Source organism: Xiphophorus couchianus, chromosome 4, assembly GCF_001444195.1.
Source record: "Xiphophorus couchianus chromosome 4, X_couchianus-1.0, whole genome shotgun sequence".
In the NCBI taxonomy this organism is placed as follows: Eukaryota; Metazoa; Chordata; class Actinopteri; order Cyprinodontiformes; family Poeciliidae; genus Xiphophorus; species Xiphophorus couchianus.
This window is the reverse complement of record NC_040231.1, coordinates 4,283,014-4,305,419: the sequence shown is the minus strand read 5'-3', so window position 1 is coordinate 4,305,419 and position 22,406 is coordinate 4,283,014. Positions and strand designations below refer to the sequence as shown.

Genomic DNA, 22,406 nt, shown 5'->3' with positions numbered 1-22,406 from the left:
TGAAACCTGTTTGATATGTTTAGTTTTGGTAAATTTCCTCTCTCAAACACCTTAATAGATAAAACTTATCCCATGACTAGGAGAAACACTTTTTTCACGTCACACAAGTCATGTGATCAACAACCGGATGTTACTACTGGCGGAAACGACAAAGAGGACAGCAGGAAGTCGTAAAAGGATGTTGTTTTTTAAATGACTTATTGCTTTAACAAACTTATTCAGGTGTGATTTAAATTGCATTTCTTATTTATTGGAAACACAGCAGTGGTGCAATTGTGTTTTTGTTGTTTTTTCTAAATTAGTGGAATATCAAAGTTTTGCGCACATTTGTAATGGAAATGCAGCTGCAGTGACAGCAACTTAAATACAATGGTAGCAGTCTAAACAATGAGTAAATATGATGAAAGTTTTCCGTTTTCTTTTTCTTTTTTGGAATTTTGAAAACTTTTCATTGATCCGCAGTCAGCATCTTTACTCCTCTGCACCCAGAGACGTGAAAAGGACAAAACTGTAAGTATGAGCCAGCAATATGTCTGGTTCAGGTACGAACTGTAAGCTCACCGCTGCCGTTGAAATGATCCCTCCTTTCTGAGCGGCTCGTTTGGGTATCAATCTCTGTGAATATTCCATTATCGTGACAGCTAATGTTACAGAGGACAGAACAATTACTCACAGAGGCCCAGGGAGCATTTCTGCAGCAACGATCCTTATCTTAAACTGTCTCTCCCATCTTGGCTGCTCCTCTAGTGCCGCTATCACCTCCTCCCAGAATCCAACACTCGCCCCTGCACCCATAACCCCCCCCTCGCGTCCTATCCCGCCTCCTCCACCTTTCACAAGAAGGAATCACTGTAATCTCATTATTGGGGTAATTTAGAGGACAATGTCAGGACTCTGGGGACAGAGTCGGTATCTCGGTGTATTTGTGGGGGTGTGAGAGCAATGTTCACAAATAATTGCTTTCTAGTGTAAAATGTTCACCATGTCATACAATTTGTTGTCATTATGGCTTACATGACGAAGCAAAGGGATTAATACTTCAATGCAAAGTTTTAACTTAATCTTTCATCAGATTGTGTTACTGCCTGATGAAATACAGAACAGGATCCTCAGATTAAAGCTGCTAATTTGCAGAAATGCATTTTAATGTGGACTGCTTTCAGTCCACATTAACCAAAACAAATATAATTTAATGTATCAAAAAACTATATCCTGTTGTATTTATCACCTCCGTTGAAACATTGTTCATTTCAAAATTCTTGGAGATAATCTTTTTTATCTTTTACAGGTAATTTAGTACAATTCTCTGAACAGGTTGAGATAGATCTGTGGGAGATAGAAAACCTCTTCATGAGAACGTCAGAAAAAAAAAAGTCTTTATTCAGAGGCTTCTTCAAATTTGTTGTAGCACAGACCTCTACAGGAGATCTTTCCTGCCTATAGCCATCACCATCTACAAAATCTCTGAAGAATTTTTAATTAATGAGTTACAACAACATTTTATTTCCATTTGAGATCAATAAAGTACATTTAATTTTATTGAAATAAAAACCTACTTAGACAGTTTATCTGCCAAAAAAGTAGATTTTTGGGTTTAGTAACACTTTACAGTAGCTTCAGACACTTATTGCAGCGTCTCTTGGTTGTTCTTCAACCCAGAATAAAGATGAACTTTCAGACATTTCCATTTTAAATCAGGAATTCCCTTTCTCAAGGGAGACCTGAACTGTTTTAGTTCTGTCTATTTAAAACTTTTACTAATATAAAGGTGCTTTTTATAAGTAAATTGGGTTGAAATTTGAATTCCCGTCTTTTTATTTTTTTTTTTACAGAATTTAAGTAACCATTAGAAGAGTGACTGAGAAAAAGAGAACACATCAAGCTTTTCATTTAAACTTTGCTGACAGAGCAGAGACAGGAGATGGATGCTCCTGCCCAGCCAATAGGCACAACTTTAATTAGAATCCTCATATTAACATTGAGAAGAAGTACACACACACACAAGAAATACCAGCTTTAAAGTTATGCACCAAGTCATCACTTGATATTAAATGGTGTCTCTTTGTCACTATGTCTATACGTGAACAAAAGTGTGAAAAAGGATCCAAGCGAGTGAGAATTAAGGGCATCTTTCTTCACTGCTGGGGAACCTGCTACATAACCCGCACACTGACACTCACTTCAACAGCAAGTCAGTGGTCTGTAAAATTAAAACATCCTTTCCCTTCAGCAAACCCTGTTGTTTTGCTTATATGTCGCTCTCTTACATAACGGTAATAACAGCAGTCATAATGGCCTCTAATTCAAAAATGCATTTCAGTAGCAGGGGAGTGATGGCGACTGCAGGTAGTCATAGTAAAAGCAGAAGCTCCAGTGGAGGTAAATGGACTCCAATGGTGAGAACCAGCAGCTGGAAAACTGGAAACACACTGAACCAGAAATCAGACAGAGAGCTAATTCACAAACGGTAATAAAACGCGGATTTTGTGTGTTCTGTACGTTTGTGTGGATGTGGCTGCTACGTTCGGACTGCAGCAGAAAAGCCGAGGGACAAACAAGACAAACTGCAGGTGTAAATTATGTACATTATGGCGATGCCATTGACAGCAGCTCTATTGAAGTCAGCCAGCTGCAACAAATAAAAGGTAGATGGAGGTCACACTAAGCTCTACTTACTCCTGTTGTTGTTGGCTGTATGCTGAAGAAAAAAACGTCCATCTTTAATTCAATAATATAAGCATGAAACAAGTAGTTTCATTGATATTAAAGATGCAGTAACTTTTATAAAAATATGTTTTTCACAAATTTATTCAAACTGTCACCATGTGACAGCAAAAAATAAATAAATCTGGCTCCTCCATATCTTATCCAAGTATTATAATCTGCAAACATGCACCGCTCCCAGTCAAAAACATCCATCAGAGCCAGGGGGAGGGTCTTAGCGCTGTCAATCATCCTCCTGTATGCTAAATGCAGCAATGGTGGAAAAAAAAGCTAAATGTTACAGGAAAACTGCTGGCTATACTAACTAGCTCTAGCTTGATAGCTAGAGCTAGTTGACAGCGCTAAAACCCTCTGCCTGTCTCTGATTGGTTGATTCTAAGTGGTGTATTTCTACAGTTATCTGTCTTATATTATACTGTCATGATATAATGATAATTTTAACAAATATGTAAAAAAAAAAAAAACTCTTTTTTTTTAGAAAAGGTACATATTGCAACTTTAAACTCAAAGTTTCATTCACTTTTAGTCTAGTTACATTCCATGCTGTTGGTCTCACCTGACAATGTCCATTGCCTGATAGATGATCTCTGATTGGTCCACTGCAATCACCCTTTTGGCCCCAGCTTTGGCGGCAAACATGGACAGTATGCCGGTCCCACAACCCACATCAAGCACCACCTGCAGAACAACAGCAGGCGATGATTACAGGTGGAGGCTTCATGCTGGGCCCCAATATTTATTTCTATCACTATCTGAAGGAAATGATGAAATCTAGTCATCCTGTGAATTTCGTAATAACCTTCATACTTAATGACATCTATAACCCAACAAATACTTCAGGGCTTTTTAATTATCTGATCACTAAACTAACAAAAACAATATTGTTAAAAATTTTTTTTACTTCTGTTAAAATGTAAGATTCCTTCATTATAAAACACCACAGTGAAATGCATCTTTCTTTCTTTGCTAAACTAAAATAAATGATTTACTAATCATTGATCAAGTTAGTCATAGGAAAATTTGCCAAAACAAATTGGCTGATTAATTGGTTCGTCTCCACTTATGTTCTAGAGTACAAAACAATTCAGACACAATATTATTGTTTTAAATTTTTTTTTTATCGAAACTATGTCCTTTTTATGTTGGTACTAACTAAACTAAAATTAATACAATAATAACTGAAATAGAGAACACAATTTTATTTACTGAAATAAATAAAAACGGGGAAATATTATGGCTAATCGGAATTATATAGTGCATTTATAAAACTAAAACATACTGAAATAATAGCAATATATGAAAAAACTACAACTATTAAAAATATAAAACTAAATATTTAACTAATAGTAAATAGAGCTTCACAATAAATCAATAACAATACATATCGCAACAAATACATGATAAGTAGCAACAGATGATACACCTAATAGAATATTCAATATTCAATCTATAGAAAATGTATTAAACCAAACAGCATTCTGGGCAATGTAGGCAGAGGAAAAACTTTAACCGCTCAAGTTCTCACAGCTCTCACTCACTCTTTGGTTACCTAGAAACAACTTGTTGAGTAATTTGCGCAGCACCAGTTTAAAGTTTCATAACTGCTTAAAAATAAAAACACAACAGCTCAAGTGTAAACTGTGGACAAAACATGTAAGGTCCCATCACCAATTAGGCAGTATTTCAAATATTTAAATAAAAAAAGTAACCAATTATCAATAGAATGATATGAAATGTTTATATTTGTATCAGTCTTGATACTACCTAATAAAAACTAGGACACACACTCCAAAAACTAATTAAAACTAACTGAATTAGACAAACAAAAGGTCACAAAGACATAAAGCTAAACTATAATGACAAGCCCAATCTATAATAAGCTTGGTTGGCACTACAATTAATTGTTTAAAGTGCAATTCTAACTGGAGCTGGGGAAGCAGCTACAGTGTATCCATCTGTGTTTGGTTGCATCTCTATTCAGGGTAACTCAATGAGTATCCTGCTGTCTTTGTGAGTTCACAGAGTGTCGCAGGAACAATGCTGACACCACACAACTCCTCCTTTCTTTCTCCAATCCTGATGATACCATTGTGCTCTCCTCGCCGTCTGCTACTGTTAAAAAAGACACTTCCTTCTCTGCTGACTGAGTCAAGCTGACAGGGATAATGCAAGTTCCCATCAACACAAGCAACCTCTGTCCTCTGCAGCCTCATCTGAACCAGCAACTTCCCATATATTGAAACGCTACGTCTTCCTGGAGCAAAAACCTGTGAAAAAGAGCCGCATGGAGGGGGTTTGGAGTTCAGGGAGATGTTATGGGTAGGTAGTGGATTACACGTCTGTTATCAGGACCATGCAGTCGACATTTGAGGCGTTAATAAAGAGCTGCACTGCCTCTTAAATCAGACATTGTCTCGTTATTAATGTCCTGTCTGGAAAACGCAAACGTCCATTGCCTTCAATGGGATTCTATTCTATTTGCTGTACATTATAGCGGCTAAAGCACGAATGTAAACAAATTAAATCAGACATGCTGCATTGCATTGGCTCACCTTGTCTCTGAACACTTCTGGGTTTTTGTTCATGAAGTCGCGGTAGCTCTCTGTCCGCACTTTATCCTGGAAAATGGAAAAAATAAAAGCAGCAATATCAGTTAGTATGCTGAGTTAAAGTTGGTCTACAAATGTGAAAAAAATGTGAGAATCAATTTGAAGAATAAATGCAAAAGTTTGCAATAGATGGATGACTGTTGCAAAAACAAAATCTTACCAAATATTTGTCAAAACTAATTTACATGTAACTTTTCAGCAAGATAAAGAACCTTGTTTTAAGTAAATAATTCATTAAAATTGATGAAAAATAAAATAGTTCCACTGGCAGATTATTTCACTTATAACATTGGAAAAACATCTGTCTGTGGAATTAGTACTTTTTCATCAATATCAAGGAATTATTGACTTAAAACAAGCGCCTATGTTTTTCTGAAAAGTTACTTCTAAGTTAGTTTTTCATGATGTCTAGTGTCCAAATATTTTTGCACAATAAATTAGACAAAACTACTTGGCAAAATATTGTGTTTTTACAGTGGAGAAAGATTTTTTATACAAGATATATAAAAAAACAAACATTTTCTACAATCTGTTTTCTTCTGCTATACTTATCCAGTAAACATTTAAATCAAAATCCATACTTTTTCTGACTGTATCAACCCGATATTGACTTTTTTAAAGAAATGTTAAAGTTTTCATAAAACTGAGGTACAGTGACAAAGATTATTATATTGAATATGTTTCATTGTTAGCTTCCTGCTTGATTCTCTGAAATCCTTGGTAATTAATTTGCAGCTTTTTTTCTCAACTTTCTTGCATCCCTGTTGACTATTTGCAACAAGACGCTTGATGGTTCTGTGATCAGGCCTCAATAATTTTTCATCAAAATATAGAAGCTTGGATTTTCCAAGATCGCTGCATCCTTTGGAGAAACCTTTGGTTAAATCTCTCTTTTTGGCTCATTTAGCATAAATAAAAGAAGCTGCTAAGTAATAATGCACAAAAAGATTTAGAATGTGGACCTCCGTAGACCACACCCTTCCTCTTTACACAGGTACACATCACCTGCTCTCCTTAAAGGGGCAATATTATTTATTTTCTATCAACGTAGTGCCTTTTTATAGCACGATCAGTTAACTATGTTACCTTCAGTTGTTTTAAAAATGCTTTATAAAATAAATATGATTTAAAGAAAAATTTACTTCATAATTTAATGCCTTGAAATTGGGTCTGTGTCTCTTTAAAAAGCTCCTGCTCTTTCTGAAGCTCCACCTTCAGGAAGTCATCACAACATGGCTCCTCTATTAACCCTTTAACGACTTTTATACCAGAGTTTCACTGAGAAGTAGCTCCTATAATGAGTTCAGCAGATGCTCAGTTCCACCAGGTGTTGGCTAATTTCTGCTAGCTAGTCTGAAGGAGCTGAATATGGGAAGTGCTGCTCTGTGAGCCGGAAGCGTGGTTGCTTCCAGCGGAGCTAGGTACATCCGGGCATTTTGGAGCCGAATGATTGCCATGGAGATTTAACAATGTCTCAAAAATGCATGAACAAATCAAGGAAACTCTCCAGGTATGTTTTTGATGAGGGAATAACATCATAACTTGATGTAAAGCTCAAAATACTACCCCTTTAAGTCTAATAAGCATTAAAGTTTATCCAAATATGTCTAATGACGGCTGCACAGTGGCGCAGTTGGTAGCACTGTTGCCTTGCAGCAAGAAGGTCCTGGGTTCGATTCCCGGCCGGGGTCTTTCTGCATGGAGTTTGCATGTTCTCCCTGTGCATGCGTGGGTTCTCTCCGGGTACTCCGGCTTCCTCCCGCAGTCCAAAAACATGACTGTCAGGTCAATTGGTTTCTCTAAATTCTCCCTAGGTGTGAGTGTGTGTGTGCATGGTTGTTTGTCCTGTATGTCTCTGTGTTGCCCTGCGACAGACTGGCGACCTGTCCAGAGTGTACCCCGCCTCCCGCCTGGAACGTAGCTGGAGATAGGCACCAGCAACCCTCCCGACCCCATTAGGGACAAGGGTGAACAGAAAATGGATGGATGGATGGATGTCTAATGACGATGATATGGTCAAAACAACCAGTTGCCTAATAATTGAAATCAAACGATTGTTCCAGGAGAAACTTGCTTTTAATCTGAAGAGAACCTCTCTGACACATAGACTGCATGGTGACGCTGTTTGACCAGGATGACCCGGTGAAACCAGCGTCATCGTGTTCCTGGCCCCTCCTCAGGCGCTGATGAAGTTTTCAGACTGACGCACAAGCAACGCAAAAACTTTACAGCGGTTAGCACCAATCAGGAGGAGGAATATGTCCAAGAACTGCAGTCAGTAGGAAAACGCACACCCCTCCTGAGCGTGTGCTGACACTTTCCGGTTTCAGCGCTTTAAGGCGTGTGAAAATTAATTTCCATGTTCTGTACAGACTGCAGCGTCTCACATGAGCGCCCCCCACTTATTGCTGATTTGTCACTTTTCAGAAGATGTTGTGTCCTCATTTTGAATTTCTGATGGTTTTCATTTACATGCTACATTGAGATCTTTCAACCAAGTTACGAGCCGACGAGCCCAGCCTCACAACAACTGATGTGCGGAACTTAGACCTTTAGCATTTCCTCGTGGATGCCATAATGGCCGTAAGAGCTGAAGTAGGCCTCGTCCTCATCCTCCCGCAGCTCGGCGACAGCGCCCAGGTTGCCAGCCTGGCCGGGTTCTGAGTTCAGCACCAAACCCTGAACCAGGAGCCTAAAACAAAGGCAGACAAACCTGCAATTAACTTCTAGTACTGGGACAAAGGCAGTGACCAGAAAGGAGGACGTGCAGACAGGACAAAGCAGTAAATGAAGGGAAGGGGAGGCATTCATCTTTCTAACTCTCTTCCACTCCCTCTGTAATTTTCCCTTTCCTCTTCCTCCCTTCAGCTTCCCTGCTGCAGTGGAATTTTCCCCTTTTTTTTAATCTTTCCTCTTCCCTTCAAACTTCTTCCACAGGGAACTCAGATTAAAGTTTGTGCAGAGACCACTGTGTCCCCCTGGTGGCCTAAAAAGGGAAATGCAGGAAGATGACACTACACTTACAGAATGCATTCTGAAAAGTTTAAAGGTGATCTATTACAATTCCTTAGGTCTGTATCTCTATGCAAAAGATTTTTTGCACAAAATCATTTCTAGATAATGAAATTTTAGTTTGTTTTGAGTTCCTTTCAGAATGAGTTGCACTGCAAAAACACAGTCTTGTAAAGTATTTTTAGTCCAGTTTCTAGTGCAAATATCTTAGTACAAACTAACTTATAATTAACTTTTCAGCAAAACATAGGAGCTTGTTTAAGTCAATAATTTCTCAATATTGATGAAAAAGTACTACTTCCACTCTCAGATTATTTCACTTGTAACAAGACATTTTCCCATAAATGAAATAATCTACCAGTGAGACTTTTTTCATCAATATTAAGGAATTATTGACTTCAAACATGCTTCTATATCTTACTGAAAAGTTACTTCTAAGTTAGTTTTGTCTTATTTCAAGTAAACTAATATGTTTGTTTACTTTGTAAGCTTTTGTTTTTGCATTGTGTCACTTTAAATCCGGCTGGCCTCTCAATGTTTACACTCGCATGTTAAAATGGCTGCAAACAGATTGGCATTTATGCAACTGTACATCTTTGAAAAGCAGAAGTGGAGCCTCCTGCAAAACCACTAAGAATGCAGCAAGTAGTTTCTGGATGATAAGTCAGCAACAACACACTTGTCTTTCCCAGCAGCCATTGTACAGCAGTAGGATCAGTTGACCAAACATACAGAGCTCAGTTTGGGTTGTAAGGTGACAAGCTGGGCTTTGATGAGGTTGCTAGGTAACGGGCTGCGGCTGCTGATCTGTGACATTTTGATCTGGCTCATTTTCCAGACACTAAAAAACATTAATTTACTTCCAAAAACCAAATGTGCGTTTTAAGTGTTTGTACTGTTTTTAGAAGCAGTAGAAACCCAAATGGAAGCACAAAATATGTTCCCTTTAAAAAGAAAAGAAAAAAAAGATGGTTTCCCATTGAATAAAGGATCAGAAAAGGGAAAGAGAACTAAATCACTAACTTTAGTTTGTGCACATCCTCCATGAGTCTGGCCACCGCCTCTTCTGAACGCTGAGCTCGTTCTTCGACTGTCAGGGCTCTGCGGGGCAGCTCATTATGGGAATCGCCTCTGGATGACGAGCACGTGTCCTCGGTGCCACACAGCTCCTCCGGGTCTGACAAAAACACATAGGCATGAACGCAACACGTAAACACAGTTAAAACCAGATGGTGACGTTTGTTTTGTTTGTAGTTTAATCACATCAGCTCCACTTCAAAATCTAAAGCACATAAATGTGCTTTCAGCCAGAGGTAATCTGCACCATCTTACTAGGAAAGCACAGTGCAATGCAAAGCGGACTCATGGCTTCCAGACCAACAAAAAGAAAATATGTGGCAGTGATTTAGAAGGTGGGTTTAGATGCAGTACCTGTCTGCAGCAGTGGGTCATCCTGAAGGACTGGTTTTAGGAAATCTTCACAGTCCCAGGGTAGAAGGCCCTCTGACAGCTCCATCAGGCAGGATGCAGAACATTTCTAAGCATGCAGATAAATGAATACTTCTGTGTTTTTTACGAATATACAACTCAAAACCTGTTATTAAAATAAATATGTAAATGCTGCCACAGAAATGACAGAACTTACTGTTAAGCGAATGAAATTGATCATTTTTATGTAACCGTAGTCATCTAAACCTAAAGAGAAACAGAGCATGAATGACCCCAGCAGAATAAAGCAACCGTCTGGTCCTGGGCACGGTTTAATTTTGTTTACTTACTGTGCTTTCTTATGATTTCTACAAGGTTGAGCTGGTGTTCAGCTGTGCAGTGCTGAAGGGTTGCAGAAACAGAGTCCAAATACCTGAAGTGAAACGCACAAAAGTTTGTTTTATTTAACAAACAAACAAGCTATAAAATCCATCCACCCATCCATCCATTTTCTTCTGCTTTATCCGGGATCAGGTCACGGGGGTAGCAGCTTCAGAAGGGAGGCCCAGACTTCCCTCTCCCCGGCCACTTCTTCCAGCTCCTCCGGGAGAATCCCAAGGAGTTCCCAGGCCAGCCGAGAGACATAGTCCCTCCAGCGTGTCCTGGGTCTTCCCCGGTTCCTCCTCCCGGTGGGACATGAACACCTCACCAGGGAGGCGTCCAGAAGGCATCCTGACCAGATGCCCGAGCCTCAATTGGCTCCTCTCGATGTGAAGGAGCAGCGGCTCTAGTCTGAGTCCCTCCTGGATGACTGAGCTTCTCACCCTATCTCTAAGGGAGAGAGCAGACACCCTATGGAGAAAACCCATTTCGGCCGCTTGTATCCGCGATCTCGTTCTTTCGGTCATGACCCAAAGCTCATGACCATAGATGAGGGTGGGAACGTAGATCGACCGGTAAATCAAGAGCTTCGCTTTTTGACTCAGCTCTCTCTTCACCACGACGGACCGGTACAGCGCCCGTTTCACTGCAGATGCTGCACCAATCTGCCTGTCGATCTCCCGCTCCCTTCCAGCCCTGGCTGCCCTTAATTTTTATAGTTAAAAATGAATTGTAGTTCATTTTTAACTATAAAAGTTAAAATTAAAAACAGCTTCTCTTATGTAAAATATACCACATCTTAATCTATAAAGTGTGTTAGTTTTCCACCTTTGCATATGGTTACATTGTCATTATCCCTGTTTTACACTTTCAGGTAACCCAGAACTTTTGAGGATTTTTAGAAGTAAGGAATTTTTAAAAGTACAGAAATTACAATAGAATAGGATAGAATATAATAGCATGCTGGGGATGCTATTATATTCCCACAGTGGAGAAATTCATTTGGTACAAAAAATTTTAACAAAATACACCAATTTGAATATATTTGTTTGCGTTTGTACAAGATAAAAATCAGACATTTTCAGGTAAATCTCAGAAATCTTTACAAAAAAACTTTGACTTTTGGAAACTTTATGACTTTTGAAACTGAGAAATTTTCAAGTTTTGGAGCTCAGAAATTTCCTTGTTTTTTCTAGAAAATTACTCAGATTAGTCTAGAAAATTCTTGCAAATTGTCATCCTTGCAAACACAGAAATTTCCAAGTTTATTTCTACAAACTTTCTGAGATTAATCTAAAAATTCCTGAGGTTGTTGGAGGAAATGTACACCTTTTTTTTCCATCTACAATGGTCCTGGCAGATCGTCTTAGCTTTATCTTTCTCTTGATTTTCTTTAAAGTGAACAGAAATATTCTCTACAATAAACTGTAGCAAAATAATTTCAGTACGGTTGAAAACTGCAGAAATCGGGGAAAAACATCAAACAAAAATTAGTAAATAAAAAATCACCTCACTTTTCACAGAACAAACAGGTAACGGTCTGTCTCTCCTCCTCCATCCACTGCCATTGCTCTTCATCGCCGTCCACATCATCATTATCATCATCTTCGTCAGAAAGTTCAGGCATCTCTTCAACATCTATCAGAGTGAAACTTCATCACAACTTCAAAGAAACAGAGTCCCACAGCTAACAGCAGCAACCGTCATACAATCTGCAGCAACACTGTTAGCTGCTAGCACGGTTTAACGCCACTTAGCGCACGTCTCGTTGCTCAAATACTCAACAGCAGGCGTATTTGAGCAACGTATTCGTTGCTCAAATACGTATAAACCAGCAATAAACGTTTACATTTAAAAATAAAATCGTTTGAGATGCTTTGTTTTGCTTTAGAGTAACTCACGTGGGTCTGTGTTGGCTGCCATGATGTCGCCTTTGGAATCGGAGGACTTCCTGATGACGTATCGTGACTTTCCGACCGGTGGGCTGTAATTCAACATCCCAACCACCAGATGTCACTAAAAATACGGATTTTCTTTTTAGCGTCATCTTTTTTTAATACTGTCATTGTTATTAAATATATTTTAATCCGCCAGTATGTTATATTATTAACATTATGAGTTATTACAATTACTAGTTACTCTTTACCTTGCTTCTTTCTAACGCAGTCAAACATAATTAATGACTTTACCGAACCCTGCAACATAATAAAGCCTGTTTTGCTTTGCTTTTACAAAGCTGTATACAAGGAACACCTGAAGGGGTTATTATAATGTCAAGTTGTAGAAACATGTTCCACGTTACAAATTACACGCCAATATGCAGACTAGAGCAACATTGTAGCCCAATGTCTTGTCCAGTTGCTGGGAGAGTCAAATCAACACAGCTGAAACTCATCGTGGCTAATTCCTACACGATCAGTAGCCACTGGAGAAAAAGGTAAATTATCTTACTAATCTTAGTTAAAAAGCTTTTATATGTAATTTGCTATCTGTATTCTTGCATAAGATTGTGTGGCTTAATTGAAACGCAAGCAAAGATAAAATCAGCAACATTTCTAAGCTGTGTTGTGTCACCTCATCAGTGTTCAACTAATAATGTTCTATAGAAAGTAATTTATGCACTGAATAACTAATGCAACAACTAATTTGCTTAACTCGTGTAATCTTTGCCGTTTTAATGGGCCAACTTACGGAGTACGGGTCCTGATACAGCAAATGAATTTAGAGCTGCAAAATATGCAGCCATTTTCAGTCACAAGAGGGCGACGTTGCATCATCGACAAATATGAAAACTATGTCAATTACTTAAAAAATACATCAGTCAAAGAAGTAGAATAATTAGATCGTCCAGTATAAAGACAGGAACATCTTTTTAATATTTTCATAAAAACTAGTTTGCATTATATTATGAATATTTATCCTTTGGTGCAGAGAATGTGAAACTAAGTTGTCATTCCTCACCTGAAAATTGATTTCAAGATCTTTTTCTTGCATGAGGTGCATGAGTAAAAGAAAATATTGCAATAATCACAAATGTCTAATATGGCACAGGCAAAAAACGCTTATAAATGTGAAAATATTTTATTGATTTTTAAACACACACTTAAATATGTAGCATCATTTACTGAATATGTTTGCAACACATGTATGCACATTCTGTGCATAAAATGTCAACACAATCAGTTTAAGGCGGTGGTTTAGGGTGGTTAGAGCACTAATGAAAAGCCCAAACAGTTTGGCATATTCCCCTGATTTAAACATCACAATACAACACAAAACAATAAACTTTACTTTATGCACAAGTCATTCTTTAAATGGTATTAGGAATAAATATAAGAATATCTGTTTTCAAGTACTTCAAAAATATCTTGGTGAGGCTCTTGCAGAATGTGGTCATATATGTACAGCAGCCACAATGACCTGAAAATACAAAAAATAGTTTTAGCAAGTTAGTTTTAAATTAAGTGCTTGGTGTAATGTACTCGTTTCACAGTTAACATTTACCAATATCCATTGATCAATTAAGATAATCCAAAATAAAATCTGTGATGAAAAGCTTTGCAAGAAAATTGAACAAGTGATAGTAGATCCAGTTTGACCCAAAAATTATTCGTTTTTCCTGACAGAATTAGATTCAAGGTAATTTTGGAGTCAGAGTTCAGACTTAAATCAGAATAATTAAATAATCAATCAGTGGAAAAAGGTAAAACGCTGCTCAGTAATTCTAAGAAGGATTTGATTACTGTAATGCCAATAGAGCAATAATTTAATATAAAATTTGTAAATTTGAAAATAGATTTTTTCCTTTTTAATGATTCATCTAATCTAGTTGTGGATGTCTGTTTACTATCAAAAATCAACTAATTGGTTGAATTAAAACCTTTTCAAATCTGCCAAGGATGTGAATAATTTATATTTTTATTCCTATAAATATTATAAGTGTTCCTACAAATTTGTGTGATGTACTGTCTTAAACAGTACCCTGTCTGTTAACATGTCTGACTTCCAGAAATATTGCTAATTTTTCTAGGAAAAAAAATTAGCAATATTTCCAATTTTGCTAATTAGAAAATTAGCTAAATTAATTAAAGTAAAAGAAAATATTATATTGAACAAATAAAATAGCAGTTTTTCAACATTTTGTACCTTCCATGCCCATTTATTTCCCATTCACTTTTCCAAGACTGGCAATGTCCTTGTTCTCCAGGATCTCTGCATGCTGCTCCGGCTGCAGCAGAGTGTTGGACACCATCGCTTTCGCCACCGCTTGGATTGAGATGGACATGGAGTTGGAGCAAACGGCAGAGAAGGCGCTGAAGAACTTCCTGGCAAGCCACTCTCCGGGTCGACTCTCCTGTCTGTCGACTAACAGAACCCTATTGGAATAAAATGGTACAGTCCAGAAACGCTTTTGGTTTAAAGTCAGTTTAATTCTCAGCGGAGTCATAACTGTAGGACAAATGTTAAATCAGTGGCCATTTTATTGCAATTTTTCACATAATACAGCCTTTAATTTAAATACAGTTTTCTTCCTTTAAATCAGGGATGTCCAAAGGGTGGCCTAGTTTTGCGTCTTTTCTCTTAAAAAATGGGATCACTTACCCTGGTCTGTAAATGGCTAATCTGTCAAAACCCAAAGCCTCAATTTCAGCTTCAACTTGGCCCTGGAAAAAAAACCATCCATACCATCAGATCTCTTATTGACTGTTTGACCTGAAAGAAACATGCTCAGAAAAAGAGATTTCATTATGTTACCAGTGAGAAAAAATACATTTTTGATCTAGTTTCTACAGGAGTTTAAATCAATAATTCCTTAATATTGATGAAAAGTACTAGTTCCTTTGTCAGATAATTTCATTTAAAACAAGACATTTATAGTGAATGTCTTACATAACATTAGTTTATAATACTAGTTCAAATATCTTTGCAAATATCTTTTCATAGAAACTAGACCAAAAATACTTGGTAACATTTTGTGTTTTTGCAGTGTAGATTATTTCACTTTTAATCATTATGTTTTTTCAGAAAAGTTATTTAGTTAGTTTTGTCGTATTTAAAGTGTACTATACAAAATTAATTGATAAGATTTTGTGTTTTTGCAGTGTAACTACAAATCTTTCATCAACATTACAAAATTACTGACTTAAAACAAACTCCTATATCTTGCTGAAAAGTTACTTATGTTACATTTGCCTTTATTTCAGGTGTACTAAGATATTGGCACTAGAAACTAGACCAAAATACTCTTTAGATTTTGTGTTTTTGCAGTGAAGTAGTACAAAAAAAGCTAATAACTGACCTTGACTTTGAGGTAGAGGAAGCTACTTTTTTTATCGGCTCCTCTGGAGGACTCCAGGTGAAAATGTGAGCAGCCTCCAGCCTTGGCGAGCTCTGCAGATTTCAGAACGTAGTCATGATCAACTCTAATGAATCCGTCCTAAAAACCAGAAATAATAACAGGAGATAAAGATTCAATTTGCCTTTTATACTTTAATCATTTGGAAATTACTGACACCATTTGCCTGGTGTCACAAATTAGCATCATACCTACATTTATGCTAATCGTAGGTACAATGTTCAAACTAATCATCTTTAACATCTGACTAACAACAAAAAATAATAATTTTTCATACAATAGGGTTGAACTTTATGATGTCTAGCTCAATATTTTTCACATAGGCTAGCTAACTCAGCCACGCTTGAGAGGCAATGTCAGCCAACCCTTAAATAAATGTTGCTGCTTAGTCATTGCCAGTGTTGGGTAGTAACTAGCTATACTTACTCAATTACACATATATTATTATATTTACATTTATTTACGTTATTAAACTTACATTTGTTACCATTAGGAATTATTGCCATTTTTGTCCCTAAAATACCAAAATTTACACTTAACTTTATGTTTTGGTCAATCTGATGATGTAATTTTAAAATATTCAATGATTGATAATTTGATCAGCTACTCACTACTTGAGTAGACGTTTTGTCAAATACTTTGTTTACTCTTAAGTAATTTCTTGCTACTTTTTACTTATTCTTGAGTAAAAGCAAGTTGAAGTGATGCTACTCTTACTTGAGTACAATTTTTGGGTACTCTGGTCATTGCTACTGTTTCAACAATGTTGAAATTTGAATTAAATTACAGCTTATCGCCCACTTTATATAACATTTACTTACAGCCCCTGCTTTTGCTCTGGTTGTTCCCAGGCAGCAGTAGCCCACATCATGGCCCTTGAAAGCAGCAGCATAATCATCGAGTTTTTCAAAATCAACCACTTCCTGTATCTGTAGGCATAAATAATAAAAAGGCATAAATAAAAAAAGTCTCAAGCAGAACATAAAGGGTTATGTTATAGTGTAAAAACTGCATCCGGACACCAACCAGGTTTTCGTATGCTTTATCTTCAAAGCTCAGCTGTCTTCGTCCAATGAGGGTTATTTTGGAGAAAATGTTTCTCTCTAGCAGCTCTTGAAGCAACACTTTCCCAGTTTCCCCAGAAGCTCCCAGGATAAAACAGCTCTTGTTCTGACGCCTGAACTTCTCTTCCAGGGTCTTCGTGTCTTCAGACATGCTGGGAGTCAGATGGACATGAGGCAGAAGGGTTATCACTTATCTAGAACAGGCGATGAAGTGCCAAACGCAAAATAATTTTAACGTGTTTCAAATAGAGCTGGACAATTTTGATTAAAAATATGTTTCTTCTCAGTCAATATTGATCATTTTTGTTTTAAATATCTGAAATAACGCCAAATTGGTACATAAAGTACATAAGGTTTCCTGTTTTATCCGTATTTTAACTCCACACTTGTTTTTTTTTTAAAACAGTTAGGAGGTGGCAAAACCTTAAGCTACTGCTTTACAAGTTACTTAAGTTGTTGCTAGGTAACCAGGGTGTTGCTAAGTAACCAGTGAGTGAGTGAGTGAGTGGGTGGGTGGGTGGATCCCAGCCACTTTGCTTAGCTAGCAATGAGAGGTTGAACAGCTAAAGCTAATCTCTGCCTACATCTCCCAGAATGCTGTGCGGTTGTCAATAATAGCTGTGAATGTTCTATATGTTGATATTCAATCAGATGTATTATCTATTGACATTTATCATGTTTCTACTGTAAATTAAATTATGGATTTATTGTGACCAACATTTTTAAACAGTTTTTAAAGGAAATCCAACAGAATATGGCTACTTTCTAATAGATTTCTTTCTATATTTATTTTATATTTACTCCTGGACCAGGATGATACAGGACACAAAGCAGAATATGATTATCATTCCAATTTTTGATAACTAATTAGCAGTAAATAAATAGTAAATTATTCTGAAGTATGTGGTTTAACTATGGCATTGGTCCAACTATGGTCCAATTTAACTGTCTGCTTTTTAGACCAATAATGGTTTAAATGTGCCTGAAATATAATGTCAGTACAAACACAAGGAGCAGAAATGATTGACAAATGGTGAATTAGTGACAGTAAAAGATCATTGTTAACACGACCTACTATAAAACTAGCTGTGAATAAATATTCTTCTCTACATCAGCAAAGCTAATACTTTTAATTTCTGTGTTATTCTAAATGACAAATCTGTACAATTTTATATTTATTTCTCACAAACCTTTAAGCAAATTCAAAAGTAGGTTTAAGAAATGCACCAAATAACCACATTTTAACACAGAATCTCGGTATCATACATTAAAATATAAATGTATTTTAATGCCCTGTTAAATAAAAGCATTTGTTTTATTTACTACCACGCCAAAAAGTTTTGATCTCTTAATTTTTATTAGAAGTTGATCAGGGGCCCCCTGCTGGTCTGGAGGTAGTACTAGTACGCATATACCTTCGGCCAGCTCTGCCTTTTGCTAAGGAAGCATGACCAAGATAACGAGTACAAAGATCCTGGATTGTTTTATTTACCCCGATCTGTATGCCAAGTGTCTTTAACTCATCTAAACAGGTGAACCAAGAGGCAAATATGTCGGTTCTTGTGTTCATTAAAGCAAAACGAATATAAAAGAAATCGCGTCTTTTATTTACCTGCTATATTTGCTTGGAGAAGTGTCGTCGAAATAATAAAGCACCGCTGCAACGATGGCAACAGTGACGGTTAAAATCCAAGTCGCTTTCCCCAGGGCGGAGCAGAGGAGTTTCATAACAAAAACGAGAGATGATCAGACACTTCCTGGTTGCTTCATGTTTACAAGCAGCGCCGTCTTCCTGCTCCGGGAAGAGCAGTGGGAAAAATAAAAATCCTCCAAAGCTCTTACATCGGACTGCACGGGTTAAAAAATTTATTTCTGAAACCGTAAATAAATAGGAAAGACGAAAATGACTGGATTTGGGGCTGCCGCAATCACCAACCAAAGATAACGCACTGTAGATGACGCATGCGCACTGGAATCTGGACGGTTTGACGCTCGAAGTGAGATATCATGTTTTTGACCAAAGTTTATGGTCCCAGTTTAAAACAGAGAAATTCATCTTAATACATGGGAAAGCATCAGTGAAGTAAGCTACTGTATATACTAACAAGTTCACGTCACAATTCACTGAATGCAGTCATTTAATGACCCAAATCACAGAACTGTTTTACTGGAAAATAAAATTATCTTATTGGAAAGGACTCAAGATATGTCCGGAATGTCTTGCTTTTATTCATTTTTTTTCATCAAAAACGAGTTTTTGATGGGAAAAAAGTCAATATAGGCTACTGTAGTACAAGAAGTGACTAAAAGTTGCACAAATTAGTTATTTTAAGCTTTCTATAGCAGATTTGTACTTGAAACTGAAACGAAAACATGATCTATTCAGGTGGATCTTATGTTTGAGAGCATTAAGAAAGCATTCATTCTGTAAAATATTCAGTTTTATTCAGCACCAACACAGCATATCATAAATTTAAGGGTACTGAAGTACCGATGACACATGAAAATACATGGAGTAACAGCAATAAAAGACCTTTGTGTCCCTTGTAAACATAAGAGTTAAGTGAATTAATTAGTAATGAGAGCAATAATCAAACAAGTAGTGGAAACTCAGGAGAATCTATTGCCTGGAACAATTTTCCTTTGCTTCTTAAATTTGGTCTTCATGGAAAATTGGCAAAAATAAATAAATAGATGCATTAGATGTCCAACTTAAAAGTTAGATATACATGTAACGTGCCTAACACCAGTGTCATTAAGAATTAGCTTACATCATGTTGTTATTATGGCAATTGATTTAACGTTACAGGAGTCGCAAACAAGCAAAGACACTCAAATTTATTTGCATTTTGAACTGCATAGTGGCCTTTAGGTGTGGCGTATTATTATTTAACTATTTCAAAGTAACATCTGCAGATAAACACTGAAATTACAGTAAAAATGTTCGCGAGGTTAATATTTTTTGTTCTTAAAATTTGGAACAGATGTGTAAAATGTGCAAAATGTTCAATCTATCACTATAAAATAAAATGAAACGTTGCTCTTGGTGTTGGTGCACTAAGCGTCAGCTTACTTGTGCACAGAACAGCTTACTTACGCAAAACATTGTTGAAATTCCGTTAAAGTTGAAAAAACACATTTTCAGAATACTGATGCTTCCACTAAATAAGAAACACAAAAAAATCACATATGAATAAATTTGTTCACTGAAAGAAAACATGGTCTTTTCAGGCGATAAGTCATTAAAAACATGAAGCGCCATATTTTCCTACTACTTCCTGTCGTCTTTTTTGTATTTCAGTAGCAACTTCTGGTGGTTGATCACATGACTGGTGTGATGCAAAATAAGTGTTTGTATAGCAGTACAGAAATTTTAATACCACTGAAAAACAGCCTCATATTTTTATAGAAAAGATTTGAGTTTTATATTTATTTTCAGAAATTCAATTTGTGCAATTTTATGGTCATTAAAGACGCAAATCCAACTGATTTGGCAAATCCACTGGCAAGATTTTAACACTGCTGTTGACATTCTCCATCCAATTAAACGTCATTAATTGGAATTTATTGTGACAACAATAAATTGGAATTATCATACTAAGAAATTTATCACGATAAATGATAAACAATATGATAAATTCCCACTACTAGCCTATGTGGTGGTCTAGCATATAAAATGCAGAAAAATACATTGGAGTTTGTGTTTAGCAATAAAAAAATTAAAAACCAGCGTTAATATTTTCTTACTGGCAAAATATCTCTTATCTACAAATGGCACAAATGGCTCCTTTTATGATCAAGTTTGTGCAGAAATGAGAATGATAATTTAATATTCTACAAGTTAAAAAGTTAGTTTTGTTATTCTTTGAGGAAAATCTAGAGTGGAGTGAAGGTTGAATCTTTGAAAATGTTTTTGCCTTTTGTCAGACCTCCAGGGGGTTTCATTTGCCAAAAGCTGCGCATAAAGAAAGCAAGTGCAGTCACATGCAATGAATTCATCAACACCCCATGTTTTTAACACCCCTGCCACTTTGAACACAAGGCATCGACCCAATCTAATAGAAAATGATGCAGCCAGGGATGATCCTTTAAAGATGTCAGCAGTAAAAGACAGAAAGAAAATGGGCCGAGGTTGGAAAGAAGAGGCCTTAAACTGGCACTCTGCTGAAATGAAATGTCGCCTCTTTGTTCCTGAACCGCGGGGGCTAATTGGGTCCAGCGGCAGGGAAGAGAGCTGCTGCTGGGGTCCTGTCTGTCGCACCTGTTGAGTCATTGTCTCTCACATTGATTAGATAGGAAGTTGGAGTAAGAAGGCTTATGCCTCTGTGGGTGCGTGGCAGAAACGTGGTTCAATTTCTTTTTAGAACGCCACTGTTGGAGGTGGAAATACCATTGGTGGTAAGTGATCAATTGCGCTTAACCATTGATTAGCAGACACTAAAAGACATATGGATTAAGATTATTTTTTTCCCTTTTTTTTCACGCCGTCCTCGTTCTTTTAACCAAAGGCGCAATTCTTTCAATGTGCTCTTTAATATTGCGTAATATGATTGATTCACTTCTTGCCGTCAGGACTGAGTTTCTGGCAGCAGATTCTGCATAAAACTACAAAATAAGCTTACAAAATATAGAGTGTAATTTACTGCTTTTCACATAAACAAAATAAGCAACCTATGTTTCTTGAAGTGAAGTCAACTTTAGGCAACATGTTTGATTTTACTCAATGTGCATAACCAAACATTCTGGACAAAAGAAAAAGATGAAATCATGACACAAAGCTATAGCTGGGCATTTTATCTTTGTAAAATATAGCGAAAACAAATTATTGGTATTGTCAAATTGTAACATCTTCAGATTAGATAAAGGAAACATTATGGCCCCCAAAATTCTGCTATTTTTTTATAACGCCGGTTAAATATCTTGGATACGATGGAATTCATTCATTCATTTATGTATTTATTCATCTATTAATTCATTTATTTATACATTTACTTGTTCATTATTTCATTAATTTATATATTTATTTATTCAGTATTTTATTTATTTATTTAAACACAAATATGCAAATATCTCAGTGCACTAACCTATGAGTACCTCAGAGTAGGATCTTGTTTTAACTAAATAATTCCTTAATATTGATTGAAAAAAGTACTAGTTCCATTGGCAGATTATGTCACTTATAACATGGTAAAAATGTCTTGTTATAAGTAAATATTCTGCCAATGGAACCAGAACTATTTTATCAATATTAAGAAATTATTAACTAAAACAAGATCCTATATCTTGCAGAAAAGTAAGTTAGTTTAGATTTATTTCAAGTGTACTTTTCAAGATTTTGTGTTTTTGCAGTGTGGACTACATGTAAACATTCATGTTTAGAATAATGGCATCTACAATTAAATTGACTAAAAACCTAAATGACTGCATGGCTACAAATCAACATCTGACTACAAGCAAATCAAAAAATAAGCATTTTGCATTTATGACTCTGGTATAACCTGATAGGTAAATGAAGAATCCCTTAGAAGTCGTTTTGATTCTCCAAAACCTGAATTTACAGAATTTTATGAAAATTCTTCATGTTTACATTGTTATTAAAGACATATTTATTAGCAAATCATGCATGCCTGCATACATATGTGCCACATGCTGTACCCATACACAGCTTAAGGCTTATCAGTCCAGCTCAGACTCTGAAGTGTGATGCTAATGATGCTAATTAATGGGCCCTGACAGCACAATCTGTTGCTCATTGTCTCCCAATAAACAGCTTTACAGTCAGCATGAGCCGCGGAGGAGATGAAGGTTTAATCTGAGGCCTGAGACAGTGAG

The 22,406-nt window shown here is 36.6% G+C and overlaps 2 protein-coding genes across 3 annotated transcripts in view; both read right to left on the bottom strand.

Annotated features, from left to right (window-relative positions):
- Positions 1-12,195, bottom strand: part of prmt3 (protein arginine methyltransferase 3) — a 59,271-nt gene extending 47,076 nt beyond the window's left edge. The window contains exons 1-9 of one of the 2 annotated variants that reach the window (XM_028015063.1): positions 12,056-12,195; positions 11,669-11,792; positions 10,124-10,206; positions 9,991-10,040; positions 9,777-9,882; positions 9,369-9,522; positions 7,884-8,025; positions 5,277-5,342; positions 3,281-3,402 (exon numbers count right to left, since the gene is read on the bottom strand). In XM_028015063.1, the coding sequence (XP_027870864.1) occupies positions 3,281-3,402; positions 5,277-5,342; positions 7,884-8,025; positions 9,369-9,522; positions 9,777-9,882; positions 9,991-10,040; positions 10,124-10,206; positions 11,669-11,792; positions 12,056-12,152 (944 nt within the window). In that variant the 5' untranslated portion in view covers positions 12,153-12,195. Of the gene's footprint in view, positions 1-3,280; positions 3,403-5,276; positions 5,343-7,883; positions 8,026-9,368; positions 9,523-9,776; positions 9,883-9,990; positions 10,041-10,123; positions 10,207-11,663; positions 11,793-12,055 lie in introns of those variants that run through there. The other variant, XM_028015064.1, reaches the window with a different exon arrangement.
- A 1,024-nt stretch (positions 12,196-13,219) lies between these two features.
- On the bottom strand, positions 13,220-18,543 carry htatip2 (HIV-1 Tat interactive protein 2). The gene is made up of 7 exons (XM_028015065.1): positions 18,187-18,543; positions 16,537-16,726; positions 16,332-16,439; positions 15,454-15,591; positions 14,757-14,818; positions 14,301-14,530; positions 13,220-13,574 (listed from the first exon to the last, which is right to left on the bottom strand). Exons 1-6 carry the CDS (start codon positions 18,300-18,302, stop codon positions 14,314-14,316), a joined length of 831 nt encoding a protein of 276 aa, XP_027870866.1. The 5' UTR covers positions 18,303-18,543; the 3' UTR covers positions 13,220-13,574; positions 14,301-14,313.
- Between the last annotated feature and the right edge of the window lie 3,863 nt (positions 18,544-22,406).

Excerpts from the sequence above, each read along its gene's own strand:
- htatip2 (XM_028015065.1), bottom strand. The coding sequence starts at position 18,302 with ATGAAACTCCTCTGCTCCGCCCTGGGGAAAGCGACTTGGATTTTAACC. Across the intron at positions 16,727-18,186 it reads TCTCCAAGCAAATATAGCAG|CATGTCTGAAGACACGAAGA; the intron begins GTAAATAAAAGA and ends TCTGACTCCCAG. Across the intron at positions 14,531-14,756 it reads TTAGCCATTTACAGACCAGG|GGTTCTGTTAGTCGACAGAC; the intron begins GTAAGTGATCCC and ends TTATTCCAATAG.